General features: G+C 38.1%; 1 protein-coding gene across 1 annotated transcript in view; it reads left to right on the top strand.

The window, feature by feature from the left end:
• pde4ba (phosphodiesterase 4B, cAMP-specific a) overlaps positions 1–19529 on the top strand; it is a 122973-nt gene that overhangs the window by 9310 nt on the left and 94134 nt on the right. Inside the window, exons 2-3 of the mRNA XM_088312439.1 lie at positions 7562–7656; positions 19130–19368. Of these exons, the coding sequence (XP_088168565.1) occupies positions 7615–7656; positions 19130–19368 (281 nt within the window). The 5' untranslated portion in view covers positions 7562–7614. The remainder of the gene's footprint in view (positions 1–7561; positions 7657–19129; positions 19369–19529) is intronic.

Raw genomic sequence — 19529 nt, 5'->3', positions numbered from 1 at the left:
TCACAAGGATAACAAGGTTAATCACATATTAGGACCACTGTTGGGACTTTATTGAAGCTAACGCTCCATCCTGAAGCCATATTAGGTGGGTTGGTGTCAAGGATGTGTTGTGAACTTGTGACAGCAGCAAACAGATCGAATGGTTCAGCATCAGTATGCTTTGCTGATGAACTGACAGACGATGCCGCCTTGGCTGATCAATCGGTCTCCTCTCACCTAATGTTACAAGCTTTGGGTTGTGACTGATGGGATTAGGTCACCGACACAAGCGGCGAAAATAATATACCTTAAGATCGGGTTGAGCTTGACCCATGTACGTTATGTACAGAAATGAGACGTGCGGAATTTGACCTGCGCAACTTTTGCAGCCTAAAAGTGGCTTGATCCAGCTGTTAGTTGATATTCTAAGAGACGGTGAAGATTGTGACCAACACTTCATCACAGGAGAAGTAGAAAATGTTTGTTATTTTTTTAAATATACTAAACTTGAAAAACCCTTTGGGGTGAACAGTCTACATAATATTTAACAGATAAATGAGAACAAAGAATCGGGAAATATAAAACACTTGTTTACAACAGGTTTTATCATATCCACCATCTTTTTCTATGCGCACCGTCGTCATAGGTTACCGATTTTGTCGGTGCATTGTGCGGTAAATGTAATTTTTTAAAAATGATGTAATTTGGCAGTGTGGAGCTGAGCTTTGGAGAGGAGATGCTCAAAGTAGACCTGATTCGCGTTCACATCAAAAGGAGCTAGGTAGTTTGGGAATCTTGTGACGCCTCGTGGATGCATTCCTGGTGAGTTGGGCATGCCCGACTGGAAAGAGTCTTCAGGAAAGGACTCAGTCTTACAACTCTTCTGGAACTCAGGGAGGTGCTTGGAGACAGGAAAAGGCAGGGCATCCCGGTCCTAGACAAGTAAAGAGAGAATAATGTATATATATATATATATATATATATATATATATATATATATATATATATATATAAATCTTAGCTTCATGCAGTTTTTTTAAATATATTTTTTAATTAAATTGTGTACCTATTGTTGTGGTTGTGAGAGCATATTAAAGTAAATTTGCGGCACTCGTTATGAAGGAGTATGTATGTAAATAGAGCTCCAGCCTTTGAGTCGTATTTGAATGGCTTGGATTAAGAAGCAACAGCAGTCTGATGATTGTTCCAAATGTAGGTTGATCACATGCACATAATCCGTCACTAACTATGCAGGCTGCGTGTGAAAATGGCATGCTCAAGTGCTTATCTTTGGAAAGGGTGCTCATGTTGACGGATGAACAAATGTGCAAGGCTTTGCCTTGTCAAATGTCACTCAGCGTGTGTGTGTGTGTTTGTGCGTGTGTATGCGCGTGTGTTTGTCACGTGGAAACACGAGTTTCAATCAATATAGATGTGTCAAATTTGTACAATTAACAAAATGCATAAATGAAAACCAATCCAATAACAGTCGTAGAAAAATTGACATGCCAAATCCATCCATCCATTTTCTCTACCACGTATTCTTATTTGGGTCCTACTAAACATTTGAGTATGTTCCAGTGATAAGAATCTCCCTGCTAATAATATAATTTGCTAACTGTAGTCCGGACGAACACGACAGCTCTGATTACCTTTTAGTTTTCCAAGGTGTCATGTCATTGGCAGAGAAACTCATTGTCAGTATTGACAGTATAATGTAATGTTGCCCAACAGTGACCGCCAAAAATTCTGAACATTGACTTTATACGCAGCTCATAAATGATTTATTTAGTCATCAGATTCCAATACCTAGTGGGTGGCCCAAGATACCAAAGGTATCCCTATTACATTATTATTATACCAGTTCTATGATTCTTTTCTCAAGTGCATGCTTAACTGTTGTGCTGTCTTTTATCGAACCGTCCTTCCCCACTTATACTTTCAGGTGAATGGAAAAAAAGGCATGCTGGGCTAATCAATGTTTTTAACGTTGCTGTAAGGATCAAATTGTTAACATTTAAAAGAAAACCATTTTCGTTATATAATCCCCTTGGACTGAGACTTACTTAAAACTGTCAACTGGATAGTGTATGAGAGAAAAAGCAGAGAATGTCGTCCACTGATATTGTACAGCTATTCATAACATAAATAACATTCAGGTTAGCTTTTCTAAAAATATCTTCACGTAACATTCCACGTTGATTCTAAACAATGTGGGTCAGAGGTGAGTGAAATATATAGATGCGTGCAAATGATGATGTCGTCACCCTTTTCCTCTCAGTATAGTCAGGTTGGGAGACGAGCAGAAAAGAAAGCAATGTATATTGTTGTTGCTCTTCTACAACGTGGGCGGCTTGGAGAGGCTATAAGCTGACGATTGCCTATATAGTTGGTATTAGTCACTGTGTGTGTTATCAATGTGTCATACATTTTTGTTGGAGACAGTTTGAAGGGTCGATTTATGTTGCGTGTTGCTGACGATTGGGTAAACATACTTGTTATTGTTTAGTTGTACAAGTGTGTGTCCTCTCCTTTTATATATTATTACCCACATCTAAATTTGACCTTGTTAAATACCATCTGCATGTCAGCATTGATCCTGTTGAGAAGTTCATTTAAATGCTTTATTCATGCTCTTTGGTGCATTGTGTGCTTAATGGCTGATAATTTACCTGTTTCAGGCAACCATTGAAAAACACTGAATATTCAAATTTCAACCAAGTAAAAATATTGGAGAATAGTACATCTGTGTTTCATTCAGATCATAGCATTCCCTTAAATGTAGGCTACTATTAAAATATGTGTGTCTATAATTCCATATATGACTGCACATGTGAGTTGTATTTTTCGTTGTCATCTTTAGTTTTACATATTTTTTTTCCATGCCAGAGAATGAGCTTCATATTGTAAATGTCACCCATATTAGCTGTTGTATCCTGAAATTGTACCCCATGGGCTAGAGATCTCTTGACTAAGAAGAGCAAAACAGCAAAGGGTAAGCATATGCATGAAAGGCTTATCTGTATGGCGAGTGACATTTTCATTTATGGATTATTTCATGCGAAAGTCCCAAGTAGTACACAATGAATATGCTATTAAGATTCCCTGTTGAAAGTCAATTGTGACACCTTGAAAACAATTTATTGAACCTGAAATTTAATACAAGTACTAATGTATTTCATTCAAATATCAGTCAGTCAAATGCAACCGTAACATTTACTGTGCTTCTTATGTGAATTATGCTACCATATTTTTATTCCTCATTGTTTATTTCTTCTTTTTTTTTTTTTTTTTGATAATATGCTGTTTTGATAGAAGCTTATCATTTATATTTATGTGTTGCGGATGTCACTGGATTTCAATCAGAAATATGATATTAGTGCTTCCATAACGTCAAGCATGGGATACTCAGGGGTACTACGTCTTGTACTGCCCTGATTTTGATGCAGATGAGGTAAAGACTGCTTCCATCCCACAACGGTGCACATATGCCCAATTACATCCAATTCTGCCTGTGCAAAGTCTATCAAAATATCAAAAGAAAGAAAACTCCATCAAGGCGCACAGTTAGAATGTGCTTTGCACTAGACTTGTGAAAATAGGGTCCATGGGTTTTTTGGCTTTGCGGCAGATCTTGCCTCATTATACCACTAGCAGCCCGGGCTCTTGGAAAATCTAAAAGTCTGTCAGAGAGGAAGATAAGGAGCTTTTCTGTGGCAATCACCTGCAAAAGTCTTTATACTAAGGATAGTCATGCACATTTTCTCTCTTTTATACCAATTCCATGTTTCATTAGCATAATAGCTGGTGGAATTGATTCAGAATTGTCGTTGCTTTTTAACTGGACACATTGATATTAAGAAAGTATAGAAGAGCTGTTTAGTAATCAAATACAGTACATGCACAAAGTCAAAGAGTTGACAACCAAGTCGATAACAAAACCTCGACAATCTGCCCGGTGTCCCACTGAGTCAGTCAGTCAAAAGGATGCGTAGGCTGAGCTTGTTATCTTCGCTCCATTAAACTGATTCACAACTTAGTCTCCAATGATGCATGTGACCTTGACATGCACCACAGAGTGGAGCTGAAATGTGACAGGATGCCTCATACACTGTGCCATGGCTTCTTCCTTTCAGGTCTCTCCGTCCAAATTACATACCGTAATGTGACGGCAGGCATGATAGTTATGTGGCCTTATAATTTATGCAAACGATACAGTATGTGTGTGTGTGTGTGTATATTATCGTGTGATCTTATTGTCAGACAACAGTATTGTTTTAATTCATTCATTATCCATCTATCCATTAATTATTTTGATTGAGCTCTCGTGTCATTTGGAGTTGTTGTGCACATGAGCTCAATGTGATGAATCAATATTGATTTTTCTGAGAATTCACATACTGGTGCCAAAGTGCTTCAACCCTTCAGTACCATAGACACTAAGAATGAGTAGATACGACATCCCTACTTGAGCTATATGTGCAACCCTTTGTGGTTGACCCCCTGGTGAGTGTCAGCACATTTCGCGCAAACTAAAATAAGGATACTTTCACACAACGATGTAAAACCAAACCTAACGAGGGAGATGAGAATTATCTTACATAGGTAAGACGCGAAAAGCGGTCATTTGAGTGAGTGTGTTAGTAAACTCACTGTCCATGACCGTAAATATTACCGTTAGATGTTGACTGACTGACGGGACGATATTTATGGATGGATGATTTAACTGGCGTGCCCACCGTCATGTCTAAACCCACCTAATAAAAAAAAACAAAAAAAATGAGTGTTTACACCAACGATAAAATGAGGGCTTATAAATCATTAGAAGCCTGTGACTATTTTATATGCTATCGCCTGGACACAACTGAAGCATACAGTTAATGTTAGCAAGCCGTAGAATATAAAAAGAACCGTTAAATAATGACTAAAAGTAATTTCAGCCACAACTAAGTCTAGCTCATAGAATTTTCCAGGCGGAAAAAGTTTGGTACATTCCCTGATAGTATACTTTATGTTAAACCTTCCTGATATGAAGTGTGTGTTGCAAACACGAATGTTATTAATGAAACTTATCGACCCGCGATAGCGACAGGGGGAGTGCCTTTCGCACTCTTCCCCCGTTTAACGTCCACATGTAGTTCACGTCCGCCTTTCCTCTACAGAGTTTAAACGGTGTGTTAAATGCTCCCAGTCAGTCGAGAGGAGCATTCATAAAATTCCAAACAACATTTACAGATTTTGGAACTCGATGCACCCATAAGGCCATTATGAGGTGCCCCGTCCATTATGGAGAATATTTAAAAGTGCATGGTTGTGAAATGTATGGGCACCCCTGCACTCAAGTCTTGTGATCCACACGGACAGGTACCATTTGGGTGGAAGGCAGTCTCCAAGTGCCTTTTGCGCAACAATGATCTGTAATCGCCCTGGCCAACTTCACAACATAGGCCTGTAAAGGTCAGCTTGCAGTTTTTTATAAACTTTGCATACTTCGACATCGTATAGTGACTCCAGCCATTCAGTTCCTGCTTCTGCCATGTCAAGGCCTCTCACATGCCGCTTCCACTGGCTGTGATGCCAGTCGGCAGTGTTCATGCCCACAACGGTGCAACCTGCCTGTTTCCAACGGCACCACTGGATGTGTCTGTGAAAATAACGTTTAGTAGTGTTGCCCGCCCAGGCCACGCTTTGCACCAGCATTGTAATGAGCATGATTATGAAGCCCAAGGTATCATTTCCATTCCACTTTACAATTATGTGCTACTTTGTATTCAATCTGAAAAAAAAAATGAAGTTTGTATTTGTAAGGTGGCAAAATATGATAAAACTCAAGGGTGTCTGAATTATTTTTCAGTGCTCTGTAAATACTGAAATGAAGGACAAGTACTGTCATTACTTAGTTATCATGAATGCATTATTCTTTCTGAAGAATACATTTCCAAAGAAAAATATGCAAATGTTGTGTTACTGACGTGGTTTACTCACCTCCCTTCCACGCAAGCAGCGTACTATATTCGTACTCACCGATGGTGTGAATGTTGAGTGTGAAAACATTCTCTGTCTATTAATCCTTATGATTGACTGCTGACCAGTCCAAGCTGCAGTCTGCCATTCACCCAAGTAAACTGGGATTGCCTCCAACTCCCCGTACTGATCAAGACAAGAGCTATGGAAACGGATGGATATGTTCTATGGTCTGTTTCACTTTCTATGTCCTGTCCCAACATTACATTATTCCTAACTGCCCCGCCTTCCCAATATATTATCCTCAGTATTTTTTTTCAATGTCTCGCCATTGTTTTAGATCTCTCGTTACCACAGCTGAAACTGATTATATCTGTTCTTCATTCATTGAGGAAAAAAATCATAGATATACAGACAGGTCTTTTAATGACTAAATCCATTCAGGCTGCTTCAAGTCTCATTAGCTTGCTGATTAATTTTGTTGTTCAGAGGAGAGATTACAGGGAGAAAAAAAAAACATGAACTAATTTGTCTGTGATTAGAACTGTCATTGGAGATATCGTAGTCAAAATTATATCGTTTGAGTGAGCAAACACACATGTATTTACTCTTTTTAGAGCCATTTGCAACAAAATTAGGTCATTTTCCATTTGTTTTATGACATGGAGTATAAAAAAAAATCTGAGTAGCAGTAATATTTAGTTGAAATGTGGAAGCTATGCAGGTATTGTGCCCTCTCCTCATTTTCAACGTTTTAGGCCACAGATCTGGGAAGGTAAACATTGGTTTTAGTGGTGTGGAAATGTTTACAATGTTGTTTATGTTTACATAGTTTACAAAAATAGTTTTTTCATTTTTTTCTTAAAATTATTTTATTTATTTTATTTCATTAATATTAATACAAAAATTATTACATTAATATATTATAAATTACATTTAGAAATTATTTTTTTATTTTTGTTCCCAGCGCAAGTCAAGCGCAAAGCACAGACTAACTCTGCACATAGGTGGAGTTTTCTTTCTTTTGGTATTTGGCTATACTTTGCTTACGGTACAATTGGCCATAACGTGCATCGTTGTTGGATGCAACGCAGATATAGTCGGCCGTCCATGTGACAAGGGCAATTAGAGACTGCCTTGTACCCACAACCGTGTTGCCTGTCTTCCAAAAATAGCATTTTACTCGATGAGCATTTAAATAGCTTGATCATCACAACTTATTTCAGATACTGTACAGTATATACAGTATATTCAAAACCATGGTCCCCTCTCTCTCTGTCTCTCTCTCTCTCTCTCTTTACCAATTACGTCTCGTATCATTGAGGCTGAAGTAAAGGAGAATATTGTGGCAATAGCTACGATTGGTTGTTGGTCTAGTCCAGGATAAACAGCGCCTCTTGCGTGAAGTCAGCTGGGAAAAGCTTTGGCCCACTAGCGACCCTAATGAGGAGAGGCGCTATAGATTATATTGTGGAAAAAATGTAACCTCACCAATTGACTCCATGTACTGAAGTTTACAAGCTCTGTAATCCTGTGAAAGTATTATTGACATTCCATGTGTGGCGCTTAACAGAATTTTCACTGTATTCTTAAGTGTGTGTTTGTATTTGGCTTGCAGGTGTGTATGTGAGGCCGCCTTGGTGGACAGAGGAGTAGCCTACTCAAGGAAAGATGAGAAAGAGCCGAAGTGTCCTCACAGTGTCTCCTCACAATGTAAGACATTGAGTCATCATAACAGCAATATCACAAGACCTCAGTGAGCATGCATATTTGAAATGTGGATTTAATTAAAAAATACAGTAGTTCAAATCAAGGTAAGGGCCACTGTGCAAAGGGATGATTGCTGTTTGAAAATAATTATGGTGGGTGTGTCAAAAGTTTTGGCCCTTCAAGGACCTCGCTCATTATTACAAGCCTATCACCATTTATTCCACAAGATGAAACATACAATTACAAAAGAATTAATAAGGATAGAATCGGGGTTATAAATGGTCACAGATGCGAATAGTAAGACACAAAATTCCAATAATGATGTGGAGACATGATTAAAGCACGACTAGTGACTTTACAGCATATTGTAAAGGCCAACACTGCATCAATAAGGTGAATAATGATGCAAGCATACTGATAGCTGAAATCTGCCACTTTCTGACAGATGTAATGACGGGAAGAGACAAGTTAAGAGCAGTGGGTGTAGACAAGAAGAAGCCATCAGAAAAAATCTGAGGAGCAGCCCCAGAGTTCTTAAAAACGAACAAAAGTAGAATGGCAGGAAGAATGACCATTTCAAAACTGTACAGACGGTTGTCGAACAAAATCTCATTTACTGCTGATTGTTTCACTTTGCCTTGAAATTCAGCTTGATCGGAACATTCTAAATGCCACTTCCCAATTTCATGAGTGCGTTCATCTCATCTGTGTTATTTAGTGGAATAGTAACGTGAGCGCAAAGATCCGATCTTTCTGCTTCGACTCTATCTTATTAGTAGCATGACTTGCCCTTGTTTCCCAGAGATAATCTATTTTGGCTCCTAAGGAGGGTAGCACACTAAAATAAAGAGGCACCTCTATAATTTGTGATTGCCATCGACAATTATGGAATTAGTAAAGATTTTTTTCAGTCAACTATATTATGAAGTCCTTGTAAAGGCATGCTATTAATTAAAGGGGACGTCAAGTCAGAAAAAGTATTTTGAATATGTTCTGTTATCCATATTAAAATTTGAATTTTTTTACCCGATTTATCGATTAAGGAAAATAATAAATGAGCATTTAATCGATGATTGTTGTATTTGTTAGTGGCAGTCCTAGTAAACTGTTAAAATAGCAATCCTCATGTTTCAGCACAAATGGTCATGCTAGAGTCTTACCACTACTGCCAAATTCCCCAAATACTTTACAAGCCCATATTTAATTCTTTCATTCTCACTGCAATGTGTTTTTGTGTGACATCACACATTGTAATGGTTTGAGCTCAGGTGTTTTGTGTAACTCTGGACATGTAGTTTTCCTATGAATACATTTGAATTCAGAATTATATGGCATCATGCATGTTGGATTTTAGAGCTTTCATTGTAAACTAGCCAAGGTTGTTATGATTTTTGGATTTTTAATTTTAGTTAAGCTTTTATTCCTTTTTTACTTTTTATTTCTATTTTTATAAAATCATTTCAAAAGTTACTCCGCTATTAACGTGACCTATAATCTCTACAACTCAATTGGAAAAAAAGGAAAATTTTCTGAGAGGGGGAGTAAAAACAAACAAATTAATGACTTTGAACAAGTGTGCAGTTTACGCGCAATCTTATAATTGGGTATATAGCCTTGTTTATAATTGGTTCCAGTCCCAGCAGAAGAAAAACAGACCCAAAGCATGATGTGTCACCACCATGCTTTGGGTATGTGTGTGTGTTAGGTTTGTTACCCACATACCTTTACGAAATATGGCCAAAACGTTCAGCCATGGATTCATCAGCCCATTAGACATTTCTCATGTGTTAGGGAAATTTTATTCTGGTCATTATTGGTAGAAATTTGGGTGAATTTTTTTTTTATCACGGTCTAATTGTTTTAATTATAAAAACCTGGCAATTGAGGAGTGTGCAGACTTGTTAAATTACTATACATAGTCGTCAAATTTAAGTTTATGCTGTTTCAAAGTGCGCATAGAACGAGAGAGGGCGAGAGAAATCAAGTACATACCGCAACAAATTCTTTTCTGTAAAGGTTTAACAATATTTTTAAAAAATCCAAAGCAATCCCAATTTTTATTTCAGGTTCCTTTAGCACAGTACATCTCCCTAATTTTACTCATATAAATTCAGTCCCTTCAACATTAAATAACAACAAAAGTGAAACATGTTTACAAGTGTTCCTTTTAGTATTCATAGGTAGTTTCATAGTATTAGTGAAACTCAGCAGAGTTTATAGTTTTTGCTCCCATTTAAAATGCAATAAACATTTACACGCTTGCGTCTAACATCAATATCAGAATCAGAATCAGAATCAGAATCAGAAATCCATTTATTGTCATTGTACTCAAGTGTGCAACGAGATTAGAGGTGCAGCACCACACTAGCGAGCGAAGCATGCCAGCAATTTAAAAAAATAAATAAATAATGGAATTTGGGTACTGAAAATCAAAAATCAAATCGGGGTTTGAGTGAATTGTTACATCCCTAATGTAAACTGTAAAATCACCTTGCCTCCCACAAAGCTCTAATGTATAAATTGCTCTAAATGACTCATCTTGGTTAGAGATTAGCATGTTTCCTTCTTAATGTAGATCCTCTTTTAAAATGAGCTTCAGTATTTTTAGGATGTGCAAGTAGCTTTGTGGCTTGATGTGAGTAGCACCTGTACACTTTGTCCTGCACTCTTGTGTGGTTGTGGGTGTCTAATAATGTTGCTCAAATAGTTTATAGCAGAGAATGTGGGTGTGCATTACTCAGTCACTCACTTTATCTCCTGATGCAAGTTTGAACATTATGTGCTTTTCATTCTGTGTGCGTGAGAAACACTTTCTCTTACTTTGTTCATTTGTTGTGCATCAACTCTCGGATTTTAAATGTATATTAACAGTGGAATGTATATTTGTGTCCATTTTCTAGCGATTGGGATTGCGCTGCAGGACCAAGTGCCCACTTGCAAAGTAATGCCAGTATAGACACCTCTCAATTTTTTTTTTGCAGTTTTACCCACCTTAAATGCTAAACATTATGAAACAAAAAAAAAAAATCTAAACTATATAAAAATAAATCTTATGAAAAATATAAAAAAGAACAGGAAACGTAATTTTTTAATGATGATTTTATTAAGGAATAATGTTTTTTGAAAGCTACACGAGCCTGTTTTATATATATATATATATATATACATATATATATATATAAATATTTTTTTTTTTGGAAAGCTGAATTCATTTTACTGACAACAACCAAGCCTGACGAGCTCCAGAGATGTTTAATCAAGAAATCATATCAATAGAACCTGTCCGTCAAATGAAGTCATTGACGTCTATCAGTCTGGAAAGGGCTAATAAGCCATTCTTACGGAATAGCTAAAGTACTGCAGGAACCACACTGATAGTCATTCTATATCTTTGCTGCTGTAACACTTCAAATTTCCCCATTGTGGGACTAATAAAGGACATCTTTATCTTTATTATTCATACATGAAAACGTGAAATAGTGGAGAATAGCTGCTCTACAGAAATGACCCCAAGACCACAACAATGACTCACCCAGGAGGACACAAAGAAACCCAGGGTAACGTCCAAAAGAACTGCAGGCCTCCCTCTCATCAGTGATGATCAGTGTTCATGACTCAACAAGAAGGGAGAAACTAGAAAAAAAAAATGACATCCATGGAAAAAAAAAAATTATCCAAGGTGAAAAATCACTGCTGTTCATTTGGGTTATCATTGATTTTTACATCTCTTTGATGATTTTAAACACTAAAGTGGGAAAACTATGCATACAAGTCAGACTTTAAGAAGAGAGCAAACACTTTTTCACTGCACTGTATCAATGCATACGGATTTCATATTTTTTTTCCATTCATGTTCACATTTCGAGAGACACATTTCTGATACGACTTTGTCTTCATTCACTAAATGCATTAAACAATCTGCATTTTCCCACGAAACGAGCATTGTCGGTTGTTAAATAGAAGGGCCTTTGGCGCCACCTCCTCACGCACCAGGAGTTAGTGGTGTTCAGTGTTGTGTGGGTGTGTGTGTGTGTGTGTGTGGTTGGATTTGTTTCGAGTAGGGGATGGACTCTGCCAATGGTTCCCTTTGTCACAGATTCTGTTCATAACCTTTATAGACAGAATTTCTAGGTGCAGCCAAGGTGTCGAGGTCGCCTGGTTTGTTGGCCTCTGTATTCCCACTCAGTTTTTTTTCAGCTGTTGTGGAACTGTTGGCACCATCAAGCTTCAATCTTCATCTCTTGCGTGAGATGTGAAGCTGTTGGGATAAAAATCAACGCCTCCAAATATGAGGCCACGATTGTCAGTCGGAAAAGGACCGAGTATCCTCAAGAGGGAAACCCTGCCCCAGTAGATTTTTCTTGGGGTCTTGTTCATGAGTTAAAGATGAATAGAGTGGAGGTCAGCAGCCACGTTGGTTCTGTATCTGCAGTGATGCAGACACTTTATTGGCCTATTGTGCTGGAGAAGGAGCTGAATGTAAAGGCGAAGCTCTCAATTTACCTGTTGCTATACATTCCCGCTTCCAAGTGACTGAAATGATTTTCAAATTAAGTGGCTCAGGCATCTCGTTAGGATGTCCACTGGACACCTCCCTTTGTCTTCTGTCTGGCCTGGAAACAACTCAGGATGCTTATTGAGGAGCAGGACAAAATGACAGGAGAGGAAGTTTTCCCCAATTTAGTTATAAGAAAAGCTACGTTAAAAAAAAAAAACCCTCCCGGGGCCTCATTCATAAAGCGTGGCTTCTGATATCCACATGATGTTGGAGGAATTAACGGTTTATTCATTCTCCAGAATAGCCCTTTGGATGTGCGCCATCAACAAGAAGTTGAGGAGGGGTGGCAGCATGTATGCAGTAGTGACTTCACAAGTCCACATAACTTGCACGTCCTACTCCACTTAATTATTATAGATAATTCGTCGGTGGGCCATTGGTAATTAGTTCATGTCAAACCATTTGTTTGTATTTATTGGTAAGACGTGTATTAATTGTTCCAAACAACACTATTTGCAGACGACTACGTCATTGTTGGTCTCTGATTTCTCTCGGCCCTCTTTAACCATGATTTTGGATTTCTTAAAGGGATTGCTGCTACCATATTTGGTTAATAGGATGCGTTTCTCAATTTGAATTAAGATAATGTGCGCGAGCGTGGTAGTTTGATTTTACTTTTTGGTGTGCGTACGGCGAGTGCACACATGTTTGATGAATATTGTTTTTTTTTTTTGTTTTTTTTTTGTACTTATGTACTCTCTAGATTTCAGTTGTATATACAAATTTAAAATACTTTCCATGCATCCTTGGATAAATGAGGCTCCAGGCTTCCACTTTTCTATTCTTGGACACACCTACACTCACTTGCTCCAACACACTGTGTTTCTTGTTTTTGGTTTTGTAGTTAGTTTCATGTTTTTCCTTGTTTGGTGTGTGTCTCGTGTTAAATCTGATTGTGTTCACCTGTGCTTGTTGTCTCACTCCCTGGTGTGAACCAATTTGCTCCCTCCAACCCTCTGTGTCTTGTCCAGGTGTTCCTCATTGTCTCGTTACTTTTTTGTATTTAGTTCCTTGTTTGCTTTGAGTTCCTTGTTAGCTTTCTTTTCTTGTTGGTCTATTGTCATTGTTTTCCCACGTTAAGCAAGTCCTTTTTATTTAATCCCTGTTATTTTTTTGTTTTTGATTTCCACTGTCCCTTGTTTGCCTTTTTATCTCTAATTAAATACCATTTAACTTACCCTTGCCTCGCTTCCATGCGTTTGGGTCCTCCACTTCAATCCTCCATTAAAAACCTGACACATGCACACTCTTAATCACCCAAACAAGACTTTAAACTAAACAGAACTTTGGTTAAATCAACTAAATATTTTTTTTCGTTCATTTTGTTTTCAAATTTTACTCAATCACTCATGGCATATTTGTGTGGGATACTCCACATACAAAAACATTAGCAGTTCCATACATCCTTGATGTTTTTAGTGAAACATTTCCTTTCATCGTTGTCCGACTGATTTGAGCTTTTTGATCTCCTCTGCTTGACTTTCAGCCTCCAACTGTGGCGATTGAGCTTCCATTTACACAGAGCAAAGCTGTTCATTCTACAGAAAGTATCAATTTGTTCATTGGGTCAGCCTTACCCTGGCATCCATCTTATCTCCCTCTTGTATATGCATTTATCTGTCCTAATGAGCAGAGTATTCTTCCCTGAACCCCTTCTCTCTTGATAAATCAGGGTGGTTGATGTTGTATCCACAGCAACAGTAACACTTTTAAATCGAGACAAACTGTGACCTCTCGCAAGTATCATCTGCCATTGTTTGGAGATATTTGCCATTCTGTGGGCACCCACATTTTCATGCTGTCAGTGTGATTCTGTAGATTCCCTGCACTACGATACAAAAAGTGGATTTATTTTAACAAAATACAAATTTGAAAAAAAAATGTAAACAATCACTATGCTTAAGTATAGGATTCTGAGATTGGTAAGTAGATCGCAATGGAAAAGCCGCATAATTGAAGAAAAAGAATACCATTTACTGTCATCTGATTATTAGTTTATATAATAATATTTTTTCCATCCATCTGCACAAAATTGAATAATCTCCTTTGTGCTCCTTCGACAAAAGGTTTTGGGAAATACGCAAATTCCTTCTTGAGAATGTGATGCTTTACGTTGGCGTGTTTGCAGGCTTCAAGTGCATGCCACAGATGCACTGTAAGACCTAAATGGATGTCCATGACATATTGGCAAGTGGGAATCATTTGCTGCATTGACGATATAATAAAGCCAATGGGGATTCATATGTTTGGAGGGAATGTGTGTATTTGTATGGACATGGCACACGTGTCCAATCACATTTCTTTAATGACATTCCATTTTACTTACAACCGTTTTACTGTGTGTTGCTTATTTACATTTTATCTACGGTCCGACATAATTTATCAGCTAGTGTTATTGTGCATTTGGCGATATCAATACAGCAAAACGTTTTAGTTGATTGGGCTGTAAATACGGTACATATAACATTATTTACATATCATGGAAACAGTAGATGTGTGTGTGTTCATGTGTGTGGGGGTGTGCGTGTGCGTGTGGGGGTGTGGGGGTGGGTGGTACATAGAATTATATCTTAGAGAGAATGGTGGAAAATATGTCATCTGTATCTCCATCTGTTTCGTTCCTTTTGTGAAACCTCCCTGCACTATCACGCCACTAAACTATTGTGCATGTACACCAAACACAAAGATGAAATGACATAAATTGCCTTCAGCCAATTTCACTGAGTGTACTTTTATGTTCAAGCGTCAGACTAGCCAAATTTATCAAACGTCACATGTTCTGCTCTCCAGAAAAAGTGGGCAATTTATTCTCTTGTCACAGGCAGGGCGATTTGGCTATTTCACAGCATAAAAAATTGGTCATGAGAATAGAAATTATCTATCTATCTATCTATCTATTTGTCTTATTAATCAAGTGTCATTAATATCGTGGTACTTGGATTACATTATCAAATACTTTTTTTTTTTTTAACAATACCTGTATTGGAATACATTTTGAAGGTAACCGTGCCAACCCTGGTTGCATTTTGCCTCAAAAAAACATCAACATAGTTTATTAAAGATTTGCTGGAATCATCAGTTCAGAAAAGAACCAGTCTGTATGGCACACAATTAGTGACTCTGACTCTAATGTCTAATGCCATGAAGCTCACCACACGTCACTGTTTTTAGCAGCATTGTGATTCAACATGGTGGCACACCAAATCACTCAGCTACATTAAATTTTTATTAGACTTGATTGATAAATCTGGTTTTGGCAGATTATGTGGTACTGTTGGCTTCTTCAAGGCGTGATCTTCCACTTTCAACTGGAGCTGTTTGCAGCCGAGTGTGAAGCGGTTGAGGTGAAAATCAGCACATCCAATTCTGAAACCATGGTCCTCAGTCAGAAAAGAGTGGAGTGCCCTCTCCAGGTTGGGGATGCGATCCTTGCCCAAGTGGAGGAGTTCAAGTATCTTGAGTTCTTGTTCACGGGTGAGGGGAGGACGAAGCGTGAGCTCGACAGGCGGATCGGTGCAGCGTCTGAGGTGATGCGGACCCTGCATCGGTCTGTTGTGGTGAAAAAGACGCTGAGCGAAGCTCTCTATTTACTGGCCAAAATTAGTTCTACTGGGTGTCGGTTAGTTTAGTGACTTTGAGTTAATTATGTAGAATATTAGTTGTGTTTGAAATCTCAATTCAGAGTGTCAACTAGCCCAACAAAATAAAAAAATGGCTGATTTTTCTCCCTTTTGTAGGAAAAATGATTGCACAGCAGTCAAACGTTATGCCTCTAATATCTTTATATTAGTGCTGTCAAATAATTAATTTTTTAACTCATTCATAACAAAAAATTCCATGATTAATTCCATTCAAATGAAAATTTTCAACTACTATTTCTTGTGAAGCGTGAAACAGATATTTCTTGAATAAAATATTGTAATTAATACAAAATCACCAAATATGATGTATATTTAATTCAAAGACTAATTTAAAAGCTTTCTTTGATTTTTAAATACGAACAGAGTCATCTTTCCAGGCATTTTCCATAGATACATTTCAAAACTGCCCACAAGCGCCACACTCCAGCAGTGTTGGTTTGCAAAGGCCAGTGGTAACTTGAGCGCAATGTTTTGTTCTAAGACGATGAAGCTAATATGGTACAATATTTGCAAAGTATGCAAATTATTTTTAACTGAGTTAACTGAGTTGGCAACTGGGTTAAGAAAATTTAATTAATCTCAAGAGTTAACGCTTTAGATTAGATTAGATTAATCTCAAGAGTTAACGCTTTAATTTTGACAGCCCTACTTTATATATATTGTTTTATTAATCGAGCGATTAATCGTTTGTCGGAATTATTTTCCCTGCCAAATACCGGAATCGGCATCGACCTAAAATGAAAAAAAATCTAAATTGGTTGACTCCATTTTTATTTTTCAAACAATGTTTTTTTTTTTTTTTAATGATAAATAACATGAAAGTTCTGAAGAACAAGTAATGTTTTCAATTTGTTCTTCAGGTGGTGGATGAGTTTCATTAGTGGGGTGAGTGCTCATAAGAAAGAAGCACCTGAAATCTTTGGTTGCACATACAGTTTAAGATGTGCAGTAACTCTCGACTATCTCATTTGAGTGGGCCTCACAGCAAAAACAGCAGTTTGCTGAAGCAATTTTCCAACCCTCTGAGCTTAATGACACCAGTAACTAACAGACTCAGAGGACACACCCTGGCGCTACATGAGATGCTCATGTAAGTACAGTATGTGCAGATGCCGGCACATGTGGATGTTTCTAATCAGATTATGAACAGTCCTTAGAAATTTGTGCATAAATTCTTCACAGTGATGAACGGCTTATTTCACATAGTCCTCATCAGTTTCTTTCATTCCTTCTCATCCTTTCGTGACTCTCCTCGACTCCATCTCAGAACGTCCTTCCCCTTCCAGCTCATCCTGCTGTTCTATTTCTTTCCCCCTCAATCTTCCTGACCAAGAGCCCACTCTCGATCTTTTTTTCTTGCCGCCCTCTCAATCCCTCCGCCTTGATGGAAAGCAGGTGCTGTTTTCTCAGCTCATCTCGTCATTTCCTCCCTGTGGCTATGTTGCCTTGGCATCAAAATTGCAAGTGTTTAGAGTGATTAGGTCTTTGGTGGGGGTGGGTGAGCCAATAGGTGCCCTGTGATCTTACAAGGACGCGTTTTACAAAGAAGAGTGGGAAATAAATTGGATTCCAGAGCATGTAATTGCCCTCCCAGTCCTTAAACATTGCTGGTAGAGCTTTATCTATATTTATATATCTAAATTGATTGATAGTTGTAATTAATGAATCCAAACAAGGGCAAAACTGGATAACTTGTGGCAGTGATCTCACCTTTGACGTTTTTTTTTATGGCACACTCGTGTACCATAGAAACCTAGCTGGGAATTGTTGCACTAGATAGATTTTCACTCAGTCATATATCCTGTTTGTGCCATAAGTATATAAAACAGATCAATGTAGCGTTATAATGTTAAACATTTGTGTAAAATTCACTGCATGTGTCGCCACCTTCTTTGGCAATTTCGCTTCCTGTCAGGTCATTTCAACCAGAGAGAACAGATAAATGTCATGACAGTAGCTGGTCATAGAAGGTTTTTGACTGCCATCTTTCTCAAGGTGAATCTTTGAAGAGTGGCACATGTGGTGTGGAGTTCAGCCCTTAACATTTCACAGGAAGACTATCATCTCCATATTTATCTCTTCTAACAGTTATTTGTGACTTGGCTTTCATTGCCGTAGGACATTAAGGTGAAAGGCAATGCTGTAAAGCATAGGTAGTGAGTCATTAAACGTCCAAAGGCAACACTAGCACAAAAATCCTGAAAAAAAAATCTTGCCAGTTAGCTTTTTGGACTGAAAATGCCCTCCTAAAAAAAAAAAAGAATAGATTTTGAGTAATCATGGTATTCTGCGGTTTTCTCGTCCCGAGAGCGCTCAACCCTCTGGGTAAAAAATTATATGAATTTGTGATCCGAAATGGAAGCGCAATTGGTGTTTGACTGCTTTTGCGTTAGCAATGCCACTGTATCACGTTCTATCAACAAAACAATGGGTTCTATTTATTACATCACCATCCTTGTCAGTGTGTAATTAGTTCTAGTAGTCTTGAGTTTGTGGTGGTAAGAAATCTGCAAAGAGGGTGGCTGACCAGATACTATATTTACTACAGTCTTAAAATAAAAACTGGACTACATGTGATTCAGGTTTGAACAGCTGCCAAATACCAATTCTACTCAATATGAATGTCCATTATTGGTGAGTGAGTAATTGTATAGTTATTTTAGCCATGTCCGTCATGATTATACAGTAATTCAACAATAGTCCTATTGGAAGAACATTCTGAAAAAGCTTAACTCCAAAGGTTTCCTTGGAATAAGTAATTATCGATGCGCTTGCTGTTTTGGGTAGTACATGAGGTATACGAGATTTGTATCCTATGTCCATCTTTGTTTTTTCAGGTTAACAAGCGCATGAGAGACTGAACAGCAGTTGGTCATCAATAAGAAAACTTTCAATAAATAAAACCATTAAAAGATGATGATATATAATGGAAGTCTAGAACGGATGTGCACCACAACACACTCAGCCATAAAAAGAAAACATAAAGACGTTGGGTGGAAAAAACACTCCAGGTCAATGTTTTTTACAACCGCAACCAAAAAAATAATAATTCTGAAGTACATCTCTACTCTTAAACACGGCTGTAGTGCCCCTTAGTGGAAAGACGCATGATATACCAATGGAAAAAAATCACTTGAGGAATTAAACTGTTTAGGATATCAACACAGAGAAAGTTCCATATTGCTCCATTTAATCTTTTTTTCTAATGAGTCTTATATCAGCTTTATGCAACATTTCCAATCCCCAAATGGCCTCATTGCTTCATCTCACTTTTCAGGATGGGAAAGAGCTGTCAGATTGTTGCCTGTGCGAGTCTTTTACATCCCCGACATGTACGTTGGGTGTCGACCTGCGCCGAGGACGCCGACGTTTATCTGGCAACCTGCAGCTGCCACCTTTGTCATGGCGGCAGGGGGAGAGGGCTCGGACACCTGACGATGAGTTCATGTCCCGCCCGACATCGTTGCCTTTTGGAGCCCCTCCCAAGATAAACATCACGCCGGTGGACCCTGAATGGTGAGTACATTTTGTAGAATTGAAATAAGCAATGTTTTGTGACAGAACACAATTATGTGCGTGGGAAAAAAAACAGACAATAAAGCACCATGAACAGTGCGCTTATTCATGCCATACAAAGTTAGCCATAACACAGTTGACCATCTGGTAACATCCACACT

Source organism: Idiotropiscis lumnitzeri, chromosome 13 (genome assembly GCF_059441095.1).
Source record: "Idiotropiscis lumnitzeri isolate Australia: NSW breed Sydney's pygmy pipehorse chromosome 13, RoL_Ilum_1.0, whole genome shotgun sequence".
NCBI lineage: Eukaryota > Metazoa > Chordata > Actinopteri > Syngnathiformes > Syngnathidae > Idiotropiscis > Idiotropiscis lumnitzeri.
The sequence above is the reverse complement of the archived record's forward strand: the minus strand, read 5'-3'. Positions and strand labels throughout refer to the sequence as shown.